Source organism: Oncorhynchus gorbuscha, linkage group LG03 (assembly GCF_021184085.1).
Source record: "Oncorhynchus gorbuscha isolate QuinsamMale2020 ecotype Even-year linkage group LG03, OgorEven_v1.0, whole genome shotgun sequence".
NCBI classification, from domain to species: domain Eukaryota; kingdom Metazoa; phylum Chordata; class Actinopteri; order Salmoniformes; family Salmonidae; genus Oncorhynchus; species Oncorhynchus gorbuscha.
The window spans coordinates 86,867,591-86,893,798 of NC_060175.1; the positions used below are offsets into that span (position 1 = coordinate 86,867,591).

At 44.6% G+C, this 26,208-nt stretch overlaps 1 protein-coding gene across 1 annotated transcript; it reads right to left on the minus strand.

Moving 5' to 3' along the window:
• Positions 1–887: 887 nt before the first annotated feature.
• Positions 888–25,199, minus strand: LOC124032117 (opsin-5-like). The gene is made up of 6 exons (XM_046344238.1): positions 24,709–25,199; positions 4,794–4,881; positions 4,340–4,502; positions 3,603–3,730; positions 3,071–3,405; positions 888–2,841 (listed from the first exon to the last, which is right to left on the minus strand). The coding sequence occupies exons 2-6, from the start codon at positions 4,879–4,881 to the stop codon at positions 2,356–2,358; spliced, it is 1,200 nt and encodes a 399-aa protein (XP_046200194.1). The 5' UTR covers positions 24,709–25,199; the 3' UTR covers positions 888–2,355.
• Positions 25,200–26,208: the final 1,009 nt, after the last annotated feature.

The window sequence follows — 26,208 nt, forward strand, 5'->3', positions numbered from 1 at the left end:
CCAGTATCTTCTGAGGCGTGGACAGCAGGCTGAGAAATAAACACGCCAAAATAAATTTGCATTGTGCGCTGACTGTGTGCCATGAGCAGTCGGAAACTCTGGAACAGCTGGTGTAGCAAGAGGATCCAAACCCCATGACCCACTATAATCACTTGAGGGTTTCATCAGAGGGAGAGTGTAGAGAGGGGGATGATAAAGGGAGGTGGGAGGAAAAAGAAAGAGCAGTTGTGAGAGGGAGTGAACAGTGATGAGGGAAGGGAGTGAAAGAGATGAACGTCTTGAATGGTTCACTGCAGTTCATTTTGAAGCAAATGGCAAATAGCCAGATTAATCAGCGTGTATTTAATGAGTAGCAAGGTATCTTAGAAAGACAGTGTGACTGTCTGTTTTGCATGTTTTTAATTTCCACTACATTTAATACTTTTTACTGTACTAATGTAAGAATTGTAACAGTGGGGACGCTTGTCCAGTATGTACGCATGACAAAAAATGACCTAATCAGATGTTGAGCTTCACTGCATGTTAGAGTTACATCTGTTTGTTATGTAACTGCTTTCACTGTGAACCACTCATTATTATTTAGTCTGTCAGCTTTGATAAAGTCAGTGGGGTTGTTGTTGTAGGCCTTAAGAAACACAACTATGCAGGGAACTCATATAGAATTACCACTTTTCATACAAAATGCAAATTCCTGTTCACTCTGATTCATCTCAGATCAAACAAGTGGAAAAATGAGGTGACTGCAGCCGAGATGTCATGTCCTGCACACAATCACCGCAACCCCTTTTTGAGAGAATGGAGATTTCTGACTGATTAGCTAGATTGACTCTGCTCATAAAATACTCCACACAAAACTCTGTATGCCAACACACAATCAAACCACTTGCCAGAATAATTTGTTTTATGTTTATTTAATTTTAGGATTCACAGACTTTCCCCTTCCCCCAAAATATATATATTATCTGCATTTAGCAGGCATATGTTGGAAATTCTATCAAAAGGAACATATTTTGAAAGTTGTGAATTGAGGTTCCATAGCAATACTTTTCCACCTATCCTTGATGTTGTGCCAGAATTACTTGAGTTGCATCACAACTGCCTTTATAATATTGGAATTATCTGAAACAGAAGAACTCAGAGATTCTGTTGGTTCCGCTCTTTGGATCTGCTCAACAGATAATGCCAAAGGCAATTAAGGTCACCAAAGGTCATCAACCTTAAAGGTCATCAACCTGGAACCATGCTAACAGGAAAATGAAATATTCAGTCACAGTTTGTTGCGTCCAACTGTCCATTGTCCACTGTTGTTGAAACAGGTTTGTAGTTCTGAATGAAACAGAGACTAATATGCCCTTAAAAGCAGAGATGATGGGTTACCTAATGTCATTACAGACTTCTGATATACTGCAAATCACGAGGTTCTTTTACCAGAGTGTCTGAACCTACTGACCCATTAGAACAAAAGGTATGCCAGTTTTGATTTACAATTTTGAAACATGAGTTAAATTTCAAACAATTATAACCAAGCACCAGACTGGTTGTTTCAACATTTTGTAATAAAATGTGATAATTACAGCAACTTCCTCAAACATTTGTTTCACAGTTACAATAAGGTCATAATGATACTATAGATATGCTCTCTTATTACAAATACACATCAAGGTCTACAGCACAGCAACACAATGGTCTGAAGGGAAACCAGGGCTACTTTACAGCCCAATTCTATCAGCAATGTATTGGAAATATGTCAGGAAAAATTCAGCCAAGTTCTCTCTCTTCACCGGCACAGTATAACCAGATGAGTTGATGATGATTAGCTTTAATATGTTCATATCGCCCCCGCTACACAGATGTGAACATTGCATGATGTGTGGGATCATTGGGAACCTATTTTTATTAGTTCTGTCTCCTTGCCACATGATTTTCCTGGATAGATCCACTGCACTTAATAATAATAATAAATGTTGTCTTTTATAAATATATTTAAATAGTTCAGTTAACACTTTTGTGTTTTTCATCTTGTACAATTTAATATTATTGGTTGTTTGGGTTGACCAACTTGTAAGCCATTGGACTCTAGCAATATTATCTTGTTTGCTGTGGTAAGAACGAGTGCAACAGCTGCTGAGGTACATACAGATGTCAGAAAATAATGATGAGTTAAGATGGGCCCATCATCTCTCACTGACACAGATACTGTCATGTTGGCTTGTGTGCCAGATTGCAACATATGATTCAACCAATACTTTTTGCCATTTTACTGTCAGTCTCTCCCTTCCTGGCCATCTCTTTCCACCTGGCAATCTCGCCATCCCTGTCTGAACGATTAGGGTAGGATGCAGTTCTGATGCAATACTAGAGGAAATCAGCCTGCAGATTGGCAGAGAGTTGACTGACAGTCACCTCGCCGTAGGTGGAGCCGGTCAGTATGCAGGCACTCCTCTGGGACGGGGTTCCTGTTTGGCAAGGAGCTCCATCCTCAGCACAGTGCAGACACGCCACGGGGCTCTCTGGCTGTCCGTATGAGATGCTCATTTCCTTGTTGTTTCTCTGGGATGGTTGTGATATGGATCCAAAGGGGTCTTTCTGTTCAGGCCGGGGGCTGCCCCTGCAGATCCTATTGCGGAATGTGGACGTGTCTCGGCAAAGACACCTGCGGAAGTTGGGTTTGCACAGCAGGTAGACCATAGGGTTATAGATGGTGGACGATTTGGCAAAGATGGCCGCCAAGGCGAATGCAGCAGGAGGCACGATGGTGGCATCACCAAATGCCGCCCACATGGCCACTATGGCGTAAGGGCTCCATGCACCAAGGAAACCGATGCATACTGCTACCGACAACTGTTCAGAAACACACATAATTAAAAACATTTCTGCATATATAAATAGGCATAAACATTGAATGAATGTTCAATATTACTTTACTTAAATTCTGCCGGTATAATGCATTATAACTTTGCCACAGAACCTGCAAACTATACTCGTCTATCCACACATAGAATTGCATAATCCCTGAACTGTTGATGTTGTTGTTGTGAACTGGACTGATGACACAGGGATACCCTCTAACCTTGACAATGAGGCTGTGTGCATTGGTGGTTTTGGTTTGGGATGACACATGCTGCTGGACGGCCCGGCGAGAGCCGCGCACCGTCAGCAGGATGTAGGTGTAGGAGAGGAAAATGATGGTGCAGGGCAGAGCGTAGCAGAAAAGGAACAGGCAGACGATGTAGGACAGGGCTGACAGCTGGTGGTTGGGCGCGTGCCAGTCAATGCAACAGGCAGTGCCATAAGGCTCGGGCCCGTAGTGTCCCCACTGTGTCAGGGGACTGATGGCGAACACAGAGGCGTAACACCACACAGCCACCACCAGGACGCAGGCATGGGACGAGGAGAACTTGTTACCTGGGGATGGAAAATGGGACAAAGGGGGAAAAGGAAGGCGTAGAAATGTGCATTTTGACATAAGATAAGATTGTGCTTTATTCATCTCTAAAGGGCAAATTAGTTAGCATCCGTTTTAACAGACTATTTCACCATCTCAGAGATGAACGTACGGTAAAAAGAAAGGTTTGATCATATCCCATTGACATCTAACTTACCATAGTTAGGGAAGCTGACTTTGAGGCAACAGATGGAGGAGAGAGCTGTGAGGTTGGTCAGGCTGCACAGACCAAACAGAACTCCACACATAGCATATAACTGACAGGTGATCTCATCAAACAACCACCTACACAGTGGAGAGAGAGAGTTAGGTAGTATAAAATGTTATATTCCTTCATTATCATAACTCAGAATAACAGTGTGAGAGAGATGAGAGTTAGGTAGTATAAAATGTTATATTCCTTCATTATCATAACTCAGAATAACAGTGAGAGAGATGAGAGTTAGGCAGTATAAAATGTTATATTCCTTCATTATCATAACTCAGAATAACAGTGAGAGAGATGAGAGTTAGGTAGTATAAAATGTTATATTCCTCCATTATCATAACTCAGAATAACAGTGAGAGAGATGAGAGTTAGGTAGTATAAAATGTTATATTCCTTCATTATCATAACTCAGAATAACAGTGAGAGAGATGAGAGTTAGGCAGTATAAAATGTTATATTCCTTCATTATCATAACTCAGAATAACAGTGAGAGAGATGAGAGTTAGGCAGTATAAAATGTTATATTCCTTCATTATCATAACTCAGAATAACAGTGAGAGAGAGATGAGAGTTAGGCAGTATAAAATGTTATATTCCTTCATTATCATAACTCAGAATAACACTGAGAGAGAGAAACAAGTGTTTTTTTGTTCCATGAGCCAGAAGAGAGAAAGAATATGACGAACTTGTGAGCGAATGCAGAGGGAATGGCCAGAGGGAATAAAGAAAGGGTCATCCCAAGGTCGCTGATGGACAGGTTAATGATGAAGAACTCGGCCGGCTTCAAGGACAAGCGCTTACGATACGCAACAAGCATCAAGATGCCATTCCCCAGGAGAGACAGAACACCTAGAAGAGAAAGAGAATGAAATATGATAACATGAAAAAGAGAGAAGGACAACTGAAGACATAGATGAAGAATTATGAATGTGAAAATCGGAGGGTATACATCCAGGCATAAAAGCATATCCAGTACTCTGAATGGATTGATTGTATATGCCTTTTCTGTTCATTTGAGCTGCATGGGGCTGTGACTGGATGACTAGCTAGTTGGAATTGAATTGACTAAAATGTGAGAATTTGTTGTGAATGGATAAACGGTGAATAAATATGACCTCTTGTCAGTGAATATGAACTCACAGAATATGCTGTAGAGTGTGCCCATGAGGAAGTCAAGCTCCTTTGAGATTGTGGAGACAAACAGGGCTGTGTCTGAAGCATTTCCCATCTGAGGAAAGAGAGAGAAGGAGTGGAGGAGGGTGGACAGAAGGGAGTGTAACTGTTAGTCAGAGAACAGTAGCACAGTTAATTGACAATTATGTCATTATGTAATGTTTGTTAGCGTTAATTACAGCCACAAGTTCTCTTTGAATCAACTAATTTAATAATCACTGAATGTGTGATGAGGGAAATCATCAGAGAGTGGACAAAAAGATCATGAAGATGAGCAACAACAAAGGATTCGCTACACTATTTTTGTTGTTCCATCTGGTCTACATTTATCTGCTTTGGATAAATATCAGAATTGGAAAGGTTTAAAGGCCCAATGCAGCCTTTTTAATATCAATATCAAATCATTTCTGGGTAGCAATTAATTGCCTTACTGTGAAAGATTTCTGTTAAAATGGGTAAAAGTAGCTTTTTAGCTAAACACTATTTCTGTAGCAAGAATTTTCCTAGGACTGTTTGGGAGTGGTTTTAGTGGGGAGGGGAAAACTAGCTGTTATTGGAGGTTTGGAATGCTCTTTGTTATTGGTCTATAAAAAATGTACCGCATGGTGATGTCAACAAGGAAAGCCAAAACTCCTGCCCATGCAAACCTGCTGATTTGATGGTCCTTTGTAGATTGTATTTTCAACCAGCAACTATCAGGAAATAACACTGATCAAAATTGTTCACAATTGTAAAGTGTTAGTTTCATCAGCTGTTGTACAATGTGATATAAAACACAGGGAAAAAAAACATTTTGACTGCACTGGGCCTTGAAATTAATTGAAACAACAACTAGGTTGAGCACTGAACCAAGCCTTTTGTTAAGAGTTTGAATGTGTGCGCTTCAGCCAGTAGCTGTTGATTTCCATGTGGAGTATGTTGGGGTAGATGTGTTAAGGGGACTGTACAGTCTTGGCCAAAAGTTGTGAGAATGACACAAATATTAATTTTCACAAAGTCTGCTGCCTCAGTTTGTATGATGGCAATTTGCATATACTCCAGAATGTTATGAAGAGTGTTCAAATTAATTGCAAAGTTCCTCTTTGCCATGCAAATGAACTGAATCCCCCCCAAATATTTCCAATGCATTTCAGCCTTGCCACAAAAGGACCAGCTGACATCATGTCAGTGATTCTCTCGTTAACACAGGTGTGAGTGTTGATGAGGACAAGGCTGGAGATCACTCTATCATGTTGATTGAGTTCGAATAACAGACTGGAAGCTTCAAAAGGAGGGTGGTGCTTGGAATCATTGTTCTTCTTCTGTCAACCACATTACCTGCAAGGAAATGAGTGCCGTCATCATTGGTTTGCACAGAAAGGGCTTCACAGGTAAGGATATTGCTGCCAGTAAGATTGTATCTAAATCAACCATTTATCGGATCATCAAGAACTTCAAGGAGAGCAGTTCAATTGTTGTGAAGAAGGCTTCAGCGCACCCAAGAAAGTCCAGGAAGCGCCAGGACCATCTCCTAAAGCTGCGGGATCGGGGCACCACCAGTACAGAGCTTGCACAGGGATGGCAGCAGGCAGGTGTGAGTGCATCTGCACGCACAGTGAGGCGAAGACTTTTGGAGGATGGCTTGGTGTCAAGAAGGGCAGCAAAGAAGCCACTTCTCTCCAGGAAAAACATGAGGGACAGACTGATATTCTGCAAAATGTACAGGGACTGGACTGCTGAGGACTGGGGTAAAGTCATTTTCTCTGATGAATCCCCTTTCCGATGGTTTGGGGCATCTGGAAAAAAGCTTGTCGTGAGAAGACAAGGTGAGCGCTACCATCAGTCCTGTGTCATGACAACAGTAAAGCGTCCTGAGACCATTCATGTGTGGGGTTGCTTCTCAGCCAAGGAAGTGGGCTCACATTTTGCCTAAGAACACAGCCATGAATAAAGAATGGTACCAACACATCCTCCGAGAGCAACTTCTTCCAACCATCCAGGAACAGTTTGGTGACGAACAATGCCTTTTCCAGCATGATGGAGCACCTTGCCATAAGGCAAAAGTGATAACTAAATGGCTCGGGAACAAAACATCGATATTTTGGGTCCATGGCCAGGAAACTCCCCAAACCTTAATCCCATTGAGAACTTGTGGTCAATCCTCAAGAGGCGGATGGACAAACAAAAACCCACAAATTCTGACAAACTCCAAGCATTGATTATGCAAAAATGGGCTGCCAACAGTCAGGATGTGGCCCAGAAGTTAATTAACAGCATGCCAGGGCAGATTGCAGAGGTCTTGAAAAAGAAGGGTCAGCACTGCAAATATTGACTCTTTGCATCAACTTCATGTAATTGTCAATAAACGCCTTTGACACTTATGAAATGCTTGTTGATTCCAAGAACACAGGATGAGATGTTACTATCCTTTGTGCAAGCACTTCCAAGAGTTAATGAACAGTGAGCGTGGTGAAATTTGGGGAGCGCATCGTCAGTAGTGTACCTTTGGTTCCTAGGGTGTTTCGGCCTTTCACACTATACACCCTCCTCAAAGGCGGCCAGCGACAGGGTGATCAATCCTACGCTTGCGTCCCATTCCCAATTAGTCATAGGAGTTGCCTTGTTGTTGATAGCCAACATCCCATGGGACTATGCATGGCAGGGGCGTCCTCCTCCCTGAGTCAATCATTGTTGACCGCATACCACCTGGCCCTTTCACTTCGGGGCCCAGCTGGGGTCTTTCCTCTTCATCCAGAGCCACTGACTGCTGCCTTCTGCCGCCTCTGATACAGCTTTGATTGCCGAACGATGGCTCTGGCCCTTAATTCCCAGGTCTCTAAGCAGTCTGGTTGTAGATGTTGCCACAAAACCTCTGCAGCCCACCTCCACTGGTCGGACTTCTGTGTTCCAGCCATGATGCCGTGCTTCGGCAGCTAGATCAGCATAGCGCAGATGTTTTCGCTCATAAGCCTCATCTACTGAGTTTTCCCAGGGTACTGTGAGCTCATTGATGAAGACCTTATTGAGTGAACGGGACCAGAGCACCATGTCAGGTCTTAGGGTGGTGGTTGCGATCTCCGGAGGAAACACAAGTTGCCGGCCAATGTCAGCTAGCATTTTCCAGTCGCGGGCCAAGCGCAGCTGGTCTCGCTCTAATGGTGTAGAGCCGCTCTTCGGTGGTTTAGCCCCTTTGCGGACAAAGTTTGTACGTAAGGAGTGTGATGCTGCTGTGGGTGGTAGGGAGTTGGTGGCAGCTCGCTTGTCCTCCAGGGAGGACGCAAGGTTTTTAAGGACTTGGTTGTGACGCCAAGTGTAGCGTCCTTGGGCGAGGCTTGTTTTACAGCCTGTGAGAATGTGCCTGAGGTTGGCTGGCATGGAACAGAGGGCACAGTCCGGATCTTCATCATACCATTGGTGAAGATTAACTGGTGTTGGAAGGACGTCATATGTTGCTCTGATGGAAAAGCTCAACCGCCTCGCTTCCATGGCCCACAGATCCTTCCAGCTGATCTTTCTCTTCTCCACACTGTCCCATCGAGTCCACTGTCCCTGTTTGGCAAGAGAGACTGCCTTGGCCCACCTTGCAGCCTCCTCCTGATGGCGTACTTCCTGCACTACCATCTTCCGCCGCTCTGGTGCAGTGGCCTTACTCCAAGCAGCACGGCTAGTTAGCCCAAGGCCTCCTCTCCCTTGCTGAACATGACCCACAATGTCAGCATGTCTGAGGGCTGCCGTTGCCTCCTGGACTGCTTTTCCTGGCCTCCATTTGCGCCCAGTTGCCAAGGTCGGCGCGTTGTTGCTCACCACTGGGTCTCGAGATTCATTCAGTGTCATTTGGAGCCTGGTTTTTGCACACTTGAATTCCTCTGTTAGACTGGTGAGGGGCAGCTTGAGGACACCATCTCCATAGAGGCCTATGGTGGTAAGGCATCGTGGAACTCCAAGCCATTTCTTTAAGTAGCCTGTGACTCCTCTTTCCATCTTCTCCACTGTTGAGATTGGAACCTCATACAGTGCTAAGGGCCACAACACCCGGGTTAGGAGACCAAACTGCAGACACCAGGCCTTTAACTTTCCAGGTAGCTGGGTGTTGTCGATGGACTGTAGGCTACTACTGATGTCTTTGCGCAGCTGTTGCACCTGGTCTTTGTCCTTCAGGCTTGCATCATACCACCTTCCAAGGCTTTTTACCGGCTGCTCAGACACTGTTGGGATTTGGTCATCTCCGATGAAGAATTTCAGGTCAGAGTGTACTCCCTTCACAATCGAGATGCTGCGTGACTTGGATGGTTTAATCTTCATACGGGCCCAGCTGATGTTCTCCTCAAGTTTTCTGAGCAGTCTCCTGGTGCATGGGAGAGTGGTGGTCAATGTTGTAATGTCGTCCATGTAGGCTCTGAGTGGAGGGAGGCGGAAACCAGAGTCGACTCGCTGTCCACCAGCAACCCATTTTGAGGATCTGATGATAACCTCCATTGCCATTGTGAATGCCAACGGAGAAATGGTACATCCCGCCATTATACCTACATTCAGGTACTGCCATGAGGTGGTGAACTCTGAGGTGGTGAAGCAGAACTGCAGATCCTGGAAGTACGACTTCACCAGGTTTGTGATGGTGTCCGGTATGTGGAAAAATCTGAAGGCAGACCACAGGAGTTCATGGGGCACAGAGCCAAATGCATTGGCGAGGTCGAGGAAGACTACATGGAGGTCCCTTTTCTCCACCTTGGCCATTTGGATGTGATGCCAGATCATGCTGGAATGTTCCAAGCAGCCAGAGAACCCTGATATTCCTGCCTTCTGTACAGATGTATCGACGTACGCATTCCTTTGTAGGTACTCGGCCATCCTCTGGGCAATGACCCTAAAGAAGATTATTCCCTCGACATTCAGTAAGGAGAGTGGGCGGAATTGGCTGATGTTCACTGCATCCTTGTCCTTAGGGATCAGGACCCCGCCTGCCCTACGCCACACTTTGGGTATTATCTTCTTCTGCCAAGCTGTTCTCATAAGCCTCCAGAGGAACCTCAGGACGTCTGGTGTGTTCTTATACACTTTTACTTTAGTATTCCATAGTAACATCTGACAAAAATATCTAAAGACACTGAAGCAGCGAATATTTGTGTCATTGTCAAAAGTTTTGGCCACGACTGTACTATTCCATTGTAATAGAGGGAAATACAGCCTGGAACGTGTGTCTCTGCTAATACAGCCTGATTAGCTACAGTATTACCATACTGTAAGCCTGATTAGCTACAGTATTACCATACTGTATATCAGAGTAATCAGAGACACATGTTCCATACAGAGACAAACATGTTCCATTCAGACCACAAAGCTCCTGGAGCACCACTGTGTTCTGAGTGGGCCTCCCAGTCCTCCAGAGGCTACAATCTCTCTAGACCAGTGGTTCCCAAACTGTGGGGGCCCGACGAGTCGGCAGGGAGGGCGCCATTTTTTTAAGGAACTGAGTCTGGCTTTCAACTTACTCTTGATAGTTGTAATAGTAGAATGCACAAGATGCAATTTCTAAATTGAGTAGTGCACCATCAGTTTTCCTTGTGTCATGACAGTCATTGTATACCTTAGAGAGCTATTAACTTTTCAGAAATGTCCAGATCAACTAGTCTATTTCAGCTAACGTTTTTTAGTTAGGTTTGTTAGCCCATCGATTTTGTAGTAATGTTCGAGTCACTCAAATATCACATGAATACACATTGGAATTACCTTTAAAACTGCAACATTTTCTCTGCACCACATGCCAAAATGTGTAAAATTGCAGGAAATAAGCTAGTTCTACATTGTAGAATAATAGTGAAGACATCAAAACTATGATATAACACATATGGAATCATGTAGTAACCAAAACAGTGTTAAACAAATTAAAATATATGTTATATTTGAGATTCTTCAAAGTAGCCACCCAACCAGTCTCTTCCAGATCTGCTCGACAACCAGTCTCTTCCAGATCTGCTCGACAACCAGTCTCTTCCAGATCTGCCAGCCAGCCAACTACCTGCCTGAGCTTCATCTCAGTACTGTGCTTCCTCTCAGTACTGGGCTTCCTCTCAGTACCGGGCTTCCCCTCAGTACTGGGGCTTCCCCTCAGTACCGGGCTTCCCCTCAGTACCGGGCTTCCCCTCAGTCCCGGGCTGCTTCGGTCCCGAGCTGCCCCTCTGTCCCGAGCTGCCCCTCTGTCCCGGGCTGCCCCTCTGTCCCGGGCTGCCCCTCTGTCCCGGGCTGCCCCTCTGTCCCGAGCTGCCCCTCTGTCCCGAGCTGCCCCTCTGTCCCGAGCTGCCCCTCTGTCCTGAGCTGCCCCTCTGTCCTGAGATGCCCCTCTGTCCTGAGATGCCCCTCTGTCCTGAGATGCCCCTCTGTCCTGAGATGCCCCTCTGTCCCGAGCTGCTCCTCAGTTATGTGGGGATCTGGGTGAGGACTATTAGGCCATGGTCGCCGGAGAAGGTGGATTATCCCAGGACGCGAAGGGGAGGAAATAGGACATTAATGGAGTGGGGTCCACGTCCCGAGCCAGAACCGCCACCATGGACAGACGCCCACCCGGACCCTCCCTATGCTCTTGAGGTGCATCCGGGAGTCCGCACCTTAGGGGGGGGGGGGGTTCTGGCACGCCTTGGTCATTGTATTTTGTGTTTTTGTTATATGTTTGGGTAGGCCAGGGTGTGACATGGGTTTATATGTTGTTTTTCGTATTGGGGTTTGTAGTATTTGGGATCGCGGCTAATTAGGGGTGTTGTATAGGCTTGGCTGCCTGAGGCGATTCTCAATTGGAGTCAGGTGCTTATCGTTGTCTCTGATTGGGAACCGTATTTAGGTAGCCTGAGTTTCACTTTGTATTTTGTGGGTGTTTGTTCCTGTCTCTGTGTTGTAGTCACCAGATTAGTTTCACGTTTCGTTGGTTGTTTTCTTATATCAGTTATTTTCATGTACCGTTTTCATTCATTAAAGTCATGAGTAACCTACACGCTGCATTTCGGTCTGACTCTCTTCTTACAACAGACGAACGTCGTTACAGGCAAAGGGTGGCTACTTTGAAGAATCTAAAGTTTCAAATATATTTTGATTTGTTTAACACTTTTTTGGTTACTACAGGATTCCATATGTGTTATTTCATAGTTTTGATGTCTTCACTATTATTCTACAATGTAGAAAATAGTTAAAAATAAAGAAAAACCTGAATGAGTTGGTGTGTCCAAACTTTTGGCTGGTACTGTGTATTTGAATGGGATGTACAGTGGGGAGAACAAGTATTTGATACACTGCCGATTTTGCAGGTTTTCCTACTTACAAAGCATGTAGAGGTCTGTAATTCTGTAACACTTTAAAAAGGTACACTTGAGGTACACTTCATAGGTACACTTAAAACATCCAGAAATTCACATTGTATGATTTTTAAGTAATTAATTTGCATTTTATTGCATGACATAAGTATTTGATACATCAGAAAAGCATAACTTAATATTTGGTACAGAAACCTTTGTTTGCAATTACAGAGATCATATGTTTCCTGTAGTTCTTGACCAGATTTGCACACACTGCAGCAGGGATTTTGGTCCACTCCTCCATACAGACCTTCTCCAGATCCTTCAGGTTTCGGGGCTGTCGCTGGGCAATACGGAATTTCAGCTCCCTCCAAAGATTTTCTATTGGGTTCAGGTCTGGAGACTGGCTAGACCACTCCAGGAGCTTGAGATGCTTCTTACGGAGCCACTCCTTAGTTGTCCTGGCTGTGTGTTTCGGGTCGTTGTCATCATGCTGGATGATCTAGCCACGACCCATCTTCAATGCTCTTACTGAGGGAAGGAGGTTGTTGCCCAAGATCTCGCGATACATGGCCCCATCCATCCTCCCCTCAATATGGTGCAGTCGTCCTGTCCCCTTTGCAGAAAAGCTTCCCCAATGAATGATGTTTCCACCTCTATGCTTCACGGTTGGGATGGTGTTCTTGGGGTTGAACTCACCCTTCTTCCTCCAAACACGGCGAGTGGAGTTTAGACCAAAGAGCTCTATTTTTGTCTCATCAGACCAGATGACCCTCTCCCATTCCTCCTCTGGATCATCCAGATGGTCATTGGCAAACTTCAGACGGGCCTGGACATGCGCTGGCTGGAGCTGGGGGACATTGCGTGCGTTGCAGGATTTTAATCCATGACGGCGTAGCGTGTTACTAATGGTTTTCTTTAAGACTGCAGTCCCAGCTCTCTTCAGGTCATTGACCAGGTCCTTCCGTGTAGTTCTGGGCTGATCCCTCACCTTCCTCATGATCATTGATGCCCCACGAAGTGAGATCTTGCATGGAGCCCCAGACCGAGGGTGATTGACCGTCATCTTGAACTTCTTTCATTTTCTAATAATTGCGCCAACAGTTGTTGCCTTCTCACCAGGCTGCTTGCCTATTGTCCTGTAGCCCATCCCAGCCTTGTGCAGGTCTACAATTTTATCCCTGATGTCCTTACACAGGTCTCTGGTCTTGGCCATTGTGGAGATGTTGGAGTCTGTTTGATTGAGTGTGTGGACAGGTGTCTTTTATACAGGTAACGAGTTCAAACAGGTGCAGTTAATACAGGTAATGAGTGGAGAACAGGAGGGCTTCTTAAAGAAAAACTAACAGGTCTGTGAGAGCCGGAATTCTTACTGGTTGGTAGGTCCGTCTCTCACAGTTGAAGTGTACCTATGATAACATTTACAGACCTCTACATGCTTTGTAAGTAGGAAAACCTGCGAAATCGGCAGTGTATCAAATACTTGTTCTCCCCACTGTATATACAATATAGGTATTATGGACCGTATGTGGATAGAATATTTAGTATGTCTGAAGAATACGTAGGATGGAATGGTGTATATATACCTCAATAGTTGAATAGGATGGCATTGACTAGAATACAGTATATACAGTTGAAGTTGGAAGTTTACATACAACTTTGCCAAATACATTATACTCAGATTTTCCCAATTCCTGACATTTAATCTTAGTAAGAATTCCCTGTCTTAAGTCAGTTAGAATCACCACTTTATTTTAAGAATGTGAAATGTCAGAATAATAGTAGAGGGAATGATTTATTTAAGCTTTTATTTCTTTCATCACATTCCCAGTGGGTCAGAAGTTTACATACTCTCAATTAGTATTTGGTAGCATTGCCTTTAAATTGTTTAACTTGGGTCAAACGTTTCGGTAGCCTTCCACAAGCTTCTACAATAAATGTGATTAATTTTGGCCCATTCCTCCTGACAGAGCTGGTGTAACTGAGTCAGGTTTGTAGGCCTCCTTGCATGCACACGCTTTTTCAGTTCTGCCAACACATTTTCTATAGGATTGAGGTCAGGGCTTTGTAATGGCCACTCCAATACCTTGACTTTGTTGTCATTAAGCCATTTTGCCACAACTTTGGAAGTATTCTTGGGGTCATTGTCCACTTGGAAGACCCATTGGCGACCAAGCTATAACTGATGTCTTGAGAAGTTGCCTCATTATATCCACATCATTTTCCTACCTCATGATGCCATCTATTTTGTGAAATGCACCAGTCCCTCTTGCAGCAAAGCACCCCCACAACATGATGCTGCCACCCCAGTGATTCACGGTTGGGATGGTGTTCTTCGGCTTGCAAGCGTCCCCCTTTCTCCTCCAAACATAACGATGGTCGTTATGGCCAAACAGTTCTATTTTTGTTACATCAGACCAGAGAACATTTCTCCATAAAGTACAATCTTTGTCCCCATGTGCAGTTGCAAACCATAGTCCGGCTTTTTTTGGCGGTTTTGGAGCAGTGGCTTCTTCCTTGCTGAGCGGCCTTTCAGGTTATGACGATATAGGACTAGTTTTACTGTGGATATAGATACTTTTGTACCTGTTTCCTCCAGCATCTTTACAAGGTCCTTTGATGTTGTTCTGGGACATAATTGCACTTCATCTCTAGGAGACAAAAATGCATCTCCATCCTGAGCGGTATGACAGCTGCGAGGTCCCATGGTGTTTATACTTTCATACGATTGTTTGTACAGATAAACGTGGTACCTTCAGGTGTTTGGAAATTGCTCCCAAGGATGAACCAGACTTGTGGAGGTCTTGGCTGATTTCTTTTGATTTTCCCATGATGTCATGCAAAGAGGCACTGAGTTTGAAGGTAGGCCTTCAAATACATCCACAGATAGACCTCCAATTGACTCAAATGATGTCAATTAGCCTATCAGCTTCTAAAGCCATGACATCATTTTCTGGAATTTTCCAAGCTGTTTAAAGACATAGTCAACTAAGTGTATGTATACTTCTGACCCACTGGAATTGTGATACAGTGAATTATAAGTGAAATAATCTGTAAACAATTGTTGGAAAAATGACTTGTATCATGCACAAAGTAGATGTCCTAACCAACTTGCCAAAACTACAGTTTGTTAACAAGAAATTTGTGGATAGTTGAAAAACAAGTTTTAATGACTCCAACCTAAGTGTATGTAAACTTCCGATTTCAACTATACATATGAAATTAGTAAAACAGTATGTAAACATTATTAAGGTGACCAGTGTTCCATTATTAAAGTGACCAGTGATTTTATGTCTATGTACGTAGGGCAGCAGCCTCTGAGGTGCAGGGTTGAGTAACCGGGTGCTAGCCGGCTAGTGACAGTGACTAAGTTCAGGGCAGTGTGCTGGGTGGATGCCAGCTAGTGATGGCTATTTGACAGTCTTATGGCCTTGAGATAGAAGCTGTTTTTTTGTCTCTTGGTCCTAGCTTTGATGCATCTGTACAGACCTTGCCTTCTGGATGATAGCAGGGTGAACAGGTCAAACTCGGGATGTCCGTGATGATCTTTTTGGCCTTCCTGTGACATCGGGTGCTATACGTGTCCTGGGGGGGCAGGCAGTGTGTCCCCGCTGATGTGTTGGGCTGACTGCACCACCCTCTGGAGAGCCCTGCGGTTGCGGGTGATGCAGTTGCTGTACCAGGCAGTGATACAGCCTGACAGGATGCTCTCAATGATGCATCTATAAAAGTTTGTGAGGGTCTTAGGGGCCAAGCAACATTTCTTCAGCCTTCTGAGGTTGAAGAGGCACTATTGCGTCTTCTTCGACACACTGTCTGTGTGGGTGGACCATTTCAGATTGTCAGTGATGTGTACGTTGAGGAACTTGAAGCTTTTCACCTTCTTCACTGTGGCCCCATCAATGTGGATGGGGGCGTACTCCCTCTGCTGTCTCCCTCCAGCATACCTCCTTATTGGTTTGAGGTTATGTAGGTACCAAGCATCGCTCCCTATGGGTTTGAGGTTATGTAGGTTACCAAATATCCCTCCTTATGGGCTTGAGGTTATGTAGGTTACCAAGCATCCCTCCTTATGGGTTTGATGTCATGTAGGTTAACCACGCATCCATCCTTATGGGCTTGAGGTTATGTAGGTTACCAAGCATCCCTCCTTATGGGTTTGAGGTTATGTGAGTTACCAAGTGTGCTTACTTTTCTAGGGCATATATAGTAACTGAACTTGAATAAAGGATAGGATAAGTTTATTGCCTATCAGATTATTAACTATCTATAAAGAAGCTATTTATAACCCCTTTATAAAGAACACCCTAATATGAAGTGCTACGTGCCCAGTCTGACAGACAGCAAAGTCAATAGGGAACTGTGTTAAAAATAAACCTTTAGGTCACCTTTCAATCATATAGGGAGCGTCCTTGAACGTGTTGCCATGCTCCAATCAGTATTTGAATATCTTACACTGCAAGACATAATTACGTCACCACAACTCTAGGAAATGCTTCTAATGTATTACGACATCGGTGCCATATAAGGAAGGCTATAATAACATAGTGATTCTCAGAAATTGAGTCTGGTAGGAGGAACACTTCACAACTCATTACTCCGTACATTTCCCCTTGACCTGAATATCAATTTCCAATAGACATTATGTTCCACAGGATTGCATTACAACCCTATGAGATATGTTCAGGTACATGTAGCAAATGGGTTGGTTGTCTGAATTTGCTGATCGTGTCATGACAACGCATGGAACTGTGTATGTTTAATGTATCAGTCATATTTCACCTTCATCAATTTGTGGGTGGAAAATGTGAATTTAAAGAAACATGTTAAGTCACACCTACCTATATCTTTAATTTCATCTCAAGTCAGTTTAGTGTTTATCTAGTGACTCACTTGGGTACTTGAGCCAGGGGTAAATTAAACCATGTGTGCCATAACTATTAACCATCACAAGCAGGTTTTCTTTATTTAAACCACAGCAAGCACCAAGATCATTGAGTTCAGATCATTGGCCTACTTAACATTCAAATGTTACATACAACGGAGACTGAGGGTGTTCTTCCAAAGACAGAGAGACCTTTGGCAGCGATTACTGCTATGAGTCTTTCTGGGTAAGTCTCTAAGAGCTTGCACACTTGAATTGTACAATATTTGCACATTATTCTTTAAAATATTATTCAAGCTCTGTCAAGTTGGTTGTTAGTTATTGCTACTTTCTATATTTAATTACCAAGAAATGTGCAAAGATTTTGAAAAACACTTTGTCATTATGGTGCATTGTGTGTAGATGGGTTATTAAAACAAATATTTAATCCATTTAGAATTCAGGCTGTAACACAACAAAATGTGGAATAGGTCAAGGGGTCTGAATACTTTCTCAAATCAAATAAAATTTTATTAGGCACATGCCCCGAATACAACAGGTGTAGACTACAGTGAAATGCTTACTTACAAGCCCCTAACCAACAATGCAGTTGAAAAAATATGAATAAGAGCAAGAAATAAAAGTAACATTTTGTTAAAGAGAAGCAGTAAAATTACAATAGCTAGACTATATACAGGGGTACAGGTACAGAGCCAATGTGCGGGGGCACTGGCCAGTCGAGGTAATTGAGGTCATATATACACGTAGGTAGAGTTATGGCTATGCATAGATAATAACAGAGAGTAGCAGCGGCGTAAAAGAGAGAGGGGGGTGTGGGGGGGGGCAATGCATACAGTCTGGGTAGCCATTTGATTAGATGTTCAGGAGTCTTATGACTTGGGGGTAGAAGCTGTTTAGAAGCCTCTTGGACCTAGACTTTGCGCTCCGGTACCGCTTGCTGTGCAGTAGCAGAGAGGACAGTCTATGACTAGGGTGGGTGGGGTCTTTTTTAGGGCATTCCTCTTACACCGCCTTCTATAGAGGTCCTGGATGGCTGGAAGCGCGGGCCCAGTGATATACTGGGCCAAACGCTCCACCCTCTGTAGTGCCTTGCGGTCAGAGGCCAAGCAGTTGCCATACCAGGCAGGGATGAAACCAGTCAGGAGGCTCTCGATGGAGCAGCTGTAGAACCTTTTGAGGATCTGAGGACCCATGCCATAATATTTTCAGTCTCCTGAGGGGGAATAGGCTTTGTTGTGCCCTCTTCACAACTGTCTTGGTGTGATTGGACCGTGTTAGTATGTTGGTAATGTGGACACCAAGGAACTTGAAGCTCTCAACCTGCTCCACTGCAGCCCCGTTGATGAGAATGGGGGCGTGCTTGGTCCTCCTTTTCCTCCTTTTCCTGTAGTCCACAATCATCTCCTTTGTCTTGATCATGTTGAGGGAGAGGTTGACGTCCTGGCACCACACAGCCAGGTCTCTGACCTCCTCCCTGTAGGCTGTCTCGTCGTTGTCTGTGATCAGGCCTACCACTGTTGTGTCATCGGCAAACTTAATGATGGTGTTGGAGTCGTGCCTGGCTGTGCAGTCATGAGTGAACAGGGAGTACAGGAGGGAACAGAGCACGCATCCCTGAGGGACGCCTGTGTTGAGGATCACCGTGGCGGATATGTTGTTGCCTACCCTTACTACTTGGGGGCGGCCCGTCAGGAAGTCCTGGATCCAGTTGCAGAGGGAGGTGTTTAGTCCCAGGGTCCTTAGCTTATTGATGAGCTTTGAGGGCACAATGTGGTTGAATGCTGAGCTATAGTCAATGAATAGCATTCTCACATAGGATTTCCTTTTGTCCAGGTGGGAAAGGGCAGTGTGGAGTGCAATAGAGATTGCATCATCTGTGGATCTGTTAGGGCGGTATGCAAATTGGAGTGGGTTTAAGGTTTCTGGGATAATGGTGTTGATGTGAGCCATGACCAGCCTTTCAAAGCACTTCATGGCTACAGATGTGAGTGCTACGGGTTGGTAATCATTTAGGCAGGTTACCTTAGTGTTCTTGGGCACAGGGACTATGGTGGTCTGCTTAAAACATGTTGATATTACAGACTCGGACAGGGAGAGGTTGAAAATGTCAGTGAAGACACTTACCAGATGGTCAGCGCATGCTCGCGGTACACATCCTAGTAATCCATCTGGCCCTGCAGCCTTGTGAATGTTGACCTGTTTAAAGGTATTACTCACATCGGCTGCAGAGAGTGTGATCACACAGTCGTCGGAACAGCTGGTGCTCTCATGCCTGTTTCAGTGTTATTTGCCTCGAAGCGAGCATAGAAGTAGAGACCGCCCTTGCTGTCTCTGCCTGGCCGGTTCCCCTCTTTCCACTGGGATTCTCTGCCTCTAACCCAAATACAGGGGCTGAGTCACTGGCTTGCTATGGCTCTTTCATACCGTCACTAGGAGGGGTGCGTCACTTGAGTGGCTTGACTCACTGATGTGTTCTTCCTGTCTGGGTTGACGCCCCTCCCTTGGATTGTGCCGTGGAGGAGATCTTTGTGGGCTATACTCGGCCTTGTCTCAGGATAGTAAGTTGGTGGTTGAAGATGTCCCTCTAGTGGTGTGGGGGCTGTGCTTTGGCAAAGTGGGTGGGGTTATATCCTTCCTGTTTGGCCCTGTCCGGGGGTGTCCTCGGATGGGGCCACGGTGTCTCCTGACCCCTCCTGTCTCAGCCTCCAGTATTTATGCTGCAGTAGTTTATGTGTCGGGGGGCTAGGGTCAGTTTGTTATATCTGGAGTACTTCTCCTGTCCTATCCGGTGTCCTGCCTGAATTCAAGTATGCTCTCTTTAATTCTCTCTTTCTCTCTTTCTTTCTCTCTCTCAGAGGACCTGAGCCCTCGGAACATGCCTCAGGACTACCTGACATGATGACTCCTTGCTGTCCCCAGTCCACCTGGCCCTGCTGCTGCTCCAGTTTCAACTGTTCTGCCTGTGATTATTATTATTTGACCATGCTGGTAATTTATGAACATTTGAACATCTTGGCAATGTTCTGTTATAATAACAGCCAGAAGAGGACTGGCAACCCCACATAGCCTGGTTCCTCTCTCAGTTTCTTCCTAGATTTTGGCCTTTCTAGGGAGTTTTTCCTAGCCACCGTGCTTCTACACCTGCATTGCTTGCTGTTTGGGGTTTTAGGCTGGGTTTCTGTACAGCACTTTGAGATATCAGCTGATGTACGTAGGGCTATATAAATACATTTGATTTGATTTGATTTGAAGTCGTTCAGCTCGTCTGGTAAGCTCGTATCACTGGGCAGCTCTTGGCTGTTCTTCCCTTTGTAGTCTGTAACAGTTTGCAAGCTCTGCCACATCCGACGAGCGTCGGAGCCGGTGTAGTATGATTCGATCTTAGTCCTGTATTGACACTTTGCCTGTTTCATGGTTCGTCGGAGGGCATAGCGGAATTTCTTATAAGCTTCCGGCTTAGAGTCCCTCTCCTTGAAAGCGACAGTCACTGTGGGGACGGCGTCATCGATTCACTTATTGATGAAGCCAATGACTGATGTGGTGTACTCCTCAATGCCATAGGAAGATTCCCAGAACATACCCAGTCTGTGCTAGCAAAACTGTCCTGTAGCTTAGCATCTGCTTCATCTGACCACTTTTTTATTGACTGCGTCACTGGTGCTTCCTGCTTTAATATTTGCTTGTAAGAAGGAATCAGAAGGCTTGAATTATGGTCAGATTTGCCAAATGGAGGGCGAGGGAGAGCTTTGAACACGTCTCTGTGTGTGGAGTAAAGGTGGTCATGCTGATAAAAATTTGGTAAAACATTTAAGTTTCCCTGCATTAATAAAGTCCCTGGCTGTTAGGAGGTCTGCCTCTGGATGAGTGTTTTCCTGTTTGCTTATGGTGGAATACAGCTCATTGAGTGCGGTCTTAGTGCCAGCATTGGACTGTGGTGGTATGTAGACATAAAATGAAAACTCTCTAGGTAGATAGTGTGGTCTACAGCTTATCATGAGATACTCTACCTCAGGCGAGCAAATCCTTGGATATCATGCACCAGCTGTTGTTTACATATATGCATTATCAGCCACCCCTTGTCTTACCAGACGCCGCTGTTCTCTCTTACCGATACAGCGTATAACCAGCCAGCTGTATGTTGATAATGTCGTCGTTCAGCCACGACTCCGTGAAGCATAAGATATTACAGTTTTTAATGTCCCGTTGGTAGTTTAATCTTCCTCGTAGGTTGTCGATTTTATTTTCCAATGATTGCACGTTAGCTAGTAGAATGGAAGGCAGGGGGGGGTTATTCGATCACCTACAAATTCTCAGAAGGCAACCCGACAACCTCCTTCCTCTTTTCTCCGTCGTCTCTTCACGCAAATGACAGAGATTTGGGCCTGTTCCCGGGAAAAACAGTATGTCGTTCACGTCGGGCACTTCGGACTCGTTAAAGGAAAAAAAAACTTCTGCCAGTTCGTGGTGAATAATCGCTGTTCTGATGTACAGAAGTTATTTTCAGTTATAGGAGATGGTAGCAGCAACATTACGTACAAAATAAGTAAAAAAAGAAACAACGCAAAAAAATTATTATAAAATCACAATCGGTTTGGAGCACGTAAAACGTCAACCATCTTCTCTGGCGCTGGAGACTTCTGAAGGCACATGTCTATATACTGTATATCAGGAAATGTACATAGTGATCTGGTACATGTCAATATCAGACTGGGAAGAATTAACATTTGCGATCTCCCCCTATCTGCAAGCATGACCAATGGCAAAACACCTTATTGATATGTCATTTCAGTCAACCATTACGAATACATAAACATCACATATATATTTCTGCAGTGGGAAGTGGAATCATAACCAACCTTTGTTACATGAGTACAGCACAAGTGTGATTGTGTGTATGTGTGCGTGTGCATCCATGCATGCTTGTCACCACATTAGAAAGCTGAATGACCACTGGTAGACCAGCTGAGTTGCAGCGCTAGTCAACTGTGGCTGATCTGATGTTGTGTGGGCCAGCTGAACTGTGCAACAGCTAATGGTCAGCTGTAGTTAACTGGCTGCCCTGGATAGTGACTGACACAGTTGCATCCCAATTGGCACCCTACTTCCTATTTAGTGCACTACTGGGCCCTAGTCAAAAGTAATGCACTATATAGGAAATGGGTTATCATTTTAGACGTTGCCACAGAGCCAGTTTAGACATCCAAACCAAACTTAGATTGGCCTGCACACATTGAAAATCAATGATTTACAATTGACACACTACTGTGTTGTTTTTCATAATGTATCTATGCCTTCCTGTATCTCCCTATATGTGTCTCTAGTCTCTACCTGTTTGAACACAGCCAGTAATGCTGATAATTGCAGAGACACTGAACCCTGTGATTGAATGGTCACATCTGCCTGCATTTCTCAGTGACTCTCAGACTTTCTCTTTTGCTCTGTGACTGTTGTCTCTAAAACACTTGAGTTTGATTTCCGGAGACGAAGGTCCAGACTCCAGACACTGGGGTCTGATTATGTCTGTCTGATGCTCTCATCTTACTGTTGGCTGGAAGTCTGTCAAACGTTCCCTTTTCCCCTTCAGGTAAATTGATTCATTCTGACGTAAGACTCCACTTTAATGAGAAATGTCGCTCAAACAGTGTGATTGTTTTGACTCAGCGGAGATAACTGGGGAATCAGTGCCTGTTGAAGCATGGTGGTGGCCGTGTACAGTGCAATTTTGGTTGTGAGGCATTCGCCGCATGAATGAGCATGTGAGCGGTGACACGATTATGCTTGCAGAGCATCCATAAAAAAACCTTGCCAAGACCTTCAAACAGTGTCTCCATCTTGGCTGTAGTTATAAAAGAGCTACAGCTCAGACGGTAATCATATGATACGGTCCGTCTGGATGCCTTTCATTTTGTTTTCACTTGCATTAGAATGGATCATTGAATTTTGGAGGTCAAAGCCAGTTATGATGGTTGGTTTTGAATATGATTGATGGGGTTATTGTTGACTAGAGTGTTGGCTATAGGCCAGCAAATGCTGCGACTGCATGTAGCCTATACTCAGCTGGAAATTGGTGTCTGTCAGCATATGAAAAATATATATGCAGTTATTGTATGTAGTCGTGTGAGTCATAGTCATGAATCTAAATATGACCCGGAGCGTGGGTCAACCCTCTGGTTGCCTAGTATGCATGTGGTGTGATGTCTCTTTTACGTTAGATTATTATAAACACATGATCTGAATGGGCTTTAAGATGTAGTAGGGCCTACCTTATCTTATCAGCCATAAAAAACGGCCTCCTCTTCATCCTCTCATCTAACAAATGCTCTCCTCCTCCTCATCTCAAAAACAGCCTCCTCTCATACCACTGAGTCTCTCAAGCCTCTCAGTCATGACTGGGTGCTAGTGCTAGAAAAGTTGTCACAAAGATTGCAATTATATGGTTTCTCCCATGTGGATCTTCACTTGCAATTTCAGGTTATTATTCTGCTTGAATCCTTTGCCAGTGGACAGTGGAGAGGTCAGATGTTGGGGGTTCACTGAACCAGTGCCCCACTTATCTTTGGCAATATCACCCATATTGAGGTCCCGAAGAGGTGAGGAGTGGATTTTCTTTCTACCGAGAGGAGAGGTAATGTTTTGTTTTGTAGTCAGGGAGACTGCAGGTGTTATGCAGTATTCACAGTTAGTTATCCCCATTCACAGTCAATAAGCGTGTAATGGTTTTATTCATGTTTGTGAGCAGACATTATGTAAGATTGGAGCATGCAACTGTCCATGAAATCTAAAAGCTAGTACTAACATCTGCCATTACGTTTTTCATTTATGAAATATGCAATCTACAAAAGTCCAGCTAGACACAGTCCATTGTTGCCTTGATCTAATCAGTAGAGACCCACAACACAGAACATCTAAATCTACTCCAGATAGTGTTTCAACCTTATTGGATAACATCCAGTTATATTAACTCATATATGGACACATACAGCACTGCTGACACACTTTTGAATCCTGCTTTTTCAGCCGTTCCCCTGACAACAATATTACATCAGGTGATATGTCACAAACACTTAATTATAGCAGTACCAAACTAACCATTATAAACTGGGTCATTCGAGCCCTGGAGGCTGATTGGCTGAAAGCCGTGGTATATAAGACGGGTATGATGCAAAGCTACATGTTTACTGTTCTAATTACGTTGGTAACCTGTTTTTAACAGCAATAAGGCACCACAGGGTTTATGGTATATGGCCAATATACCAAGGCTAAGGGCTGTATCTAGACACTCTGCCTCGCATCGTGCCTAAGAACAGCCCTGAGCTGTGGTATATTGACCATATACCACACCCCCTCAGGCTTTATTGCTTAAACTATAACATCTTTGAGAGAGCACAAGAAGGTAGACAGACAGACAGACAGACAGACAGACAGACAGACAGACAGACAGACAGACAGACAGACAGACAGACAGACAGACAGACAGACAGACAGACAGACAGACAGACAGACAGGCGGAGAGACAGACAGACAGAGACAGACAGACAGACAGACAGACAGACAGACAGACAGACAGACAGACAGTGATCCCAGGCGGAGAGACGAACCAGCATCCCCTGTTGTAATCCTCTAATCCCCAACACTGAACTGACAGTAGACCGACAGGATCCGCCATGCAACCAGCCCCACACCCTGCCTAAAGCCCCACACCATGCAGCCCCACACCGTGCCTTTCTATGGAACCTACCTTCCAGGGAGGAGATGTGTGTCCTCAGATAAACTCATGGAGGCCAGGCGGAGAGAAGAGCAGGACAGAGCTCCTACCCGGCTACACGGGAGACACTGGACCCTAGCTAGGTCACTCACACTGCAGAACCCCAATGGTAGCCCTGCTGCCTCTTCGTCTTCTGACACATAAACACTCACAACGCAAACATCCAGCCAGGAATGCATTAACAGAGACAGGCACACACTCACTCATTCACACATATATACACAGACAGACAGTGCATCTGCCTGCACACATTTCCTTGGAGATGCAGTGGGTCCTCGTAGTGTAGCCAGGAAGAAAAGCCCAGGGAGATGCCAATCCAACCAGAGAACCAGAGAGAGAGACATCAGAATAACACTGACTGGGAGGCTCTGAGTGTCACGAATGAAACAAAGTACCACCGTCCCCTTACCCCTTTCTCTGTCTCCCCCTTCTCCAAACAACTCTCACTCGCTCGCTCTCCCTTCCCCTTTCTCCCTCTCGTTCTTGCTCTGGCTCCCTCACTCTCTTTTTCTTACTCTCTCCGTCCGCCTTTCTCTCTTCTTCCCCCTCCCCCTATTCTTCCCCCTCTCCCCCTCTCTCTCTCCTCTCTCTCTTTCCCCTCTCTTTCACTCTCTCTTTCCCCCTCTTTCTCTTTCCCTCTCTCTCTCCTCTCTCTCTTCCCCCTCCCTTTCTCTCTCTCTCTTTCCCGCTCTCTTTCTCTCTCTTTACCCCTATCATTCTACCCCCCTCTCTCTGTCCCTCTACATCTATCTGTTTACTACTCCCACTCTCTGTGTGACGTCATATTTTCCTGTCTGTTTACAACCCTACTGTATCTCGCTCACTTGCATCAACATTTCCTGTTTTTTAAACACCTCAAAATGACACCATCAGACAGATACTTATATTTAGCAAACAGTAAATGCCCATTTTAAATGCATGGTTGACATTAAAATCTGCATAAATTCATTACTAATATATTGCCACTTGACCATTCAAAACTGGCAAACATCTGAACACAGGAGAACCAACTTGTCACTGAACAGATACATAACAGTAGCAACTTCTACTTGACATCAATCAATAGCATCACCGTACAGCAAACTGCCATGAAAAGCCTTTCCATTATAATGTTATTTGTTTACTAATAAGACAGTCGCAGGATGTGGAATGGAGATGGACATGGGTGCCTGTCCCCATCAGCATCGCTGCTTGTCTCTTATTCAAGTCTCAGTTTGCTGGGTGATGCATGAGACTGACTCATTGGCATACAAAGCTCTAACCTGTTTACTGTGTGCCTGTGTCTTACTTTATGCCAGAGAACAGACAGCCCATAACCTGAGAATATAGATGCTATATAGAGGCTAGGATATTAACTTTGTACATGACAGAAGGACTTTTTCCAACAATTGTTTACAGACAGATTATTTCACTTGTAATTCACTGTATCACAATTCCAGTGGGTCAGAAATTTAAATACACTAAGTTGACTGT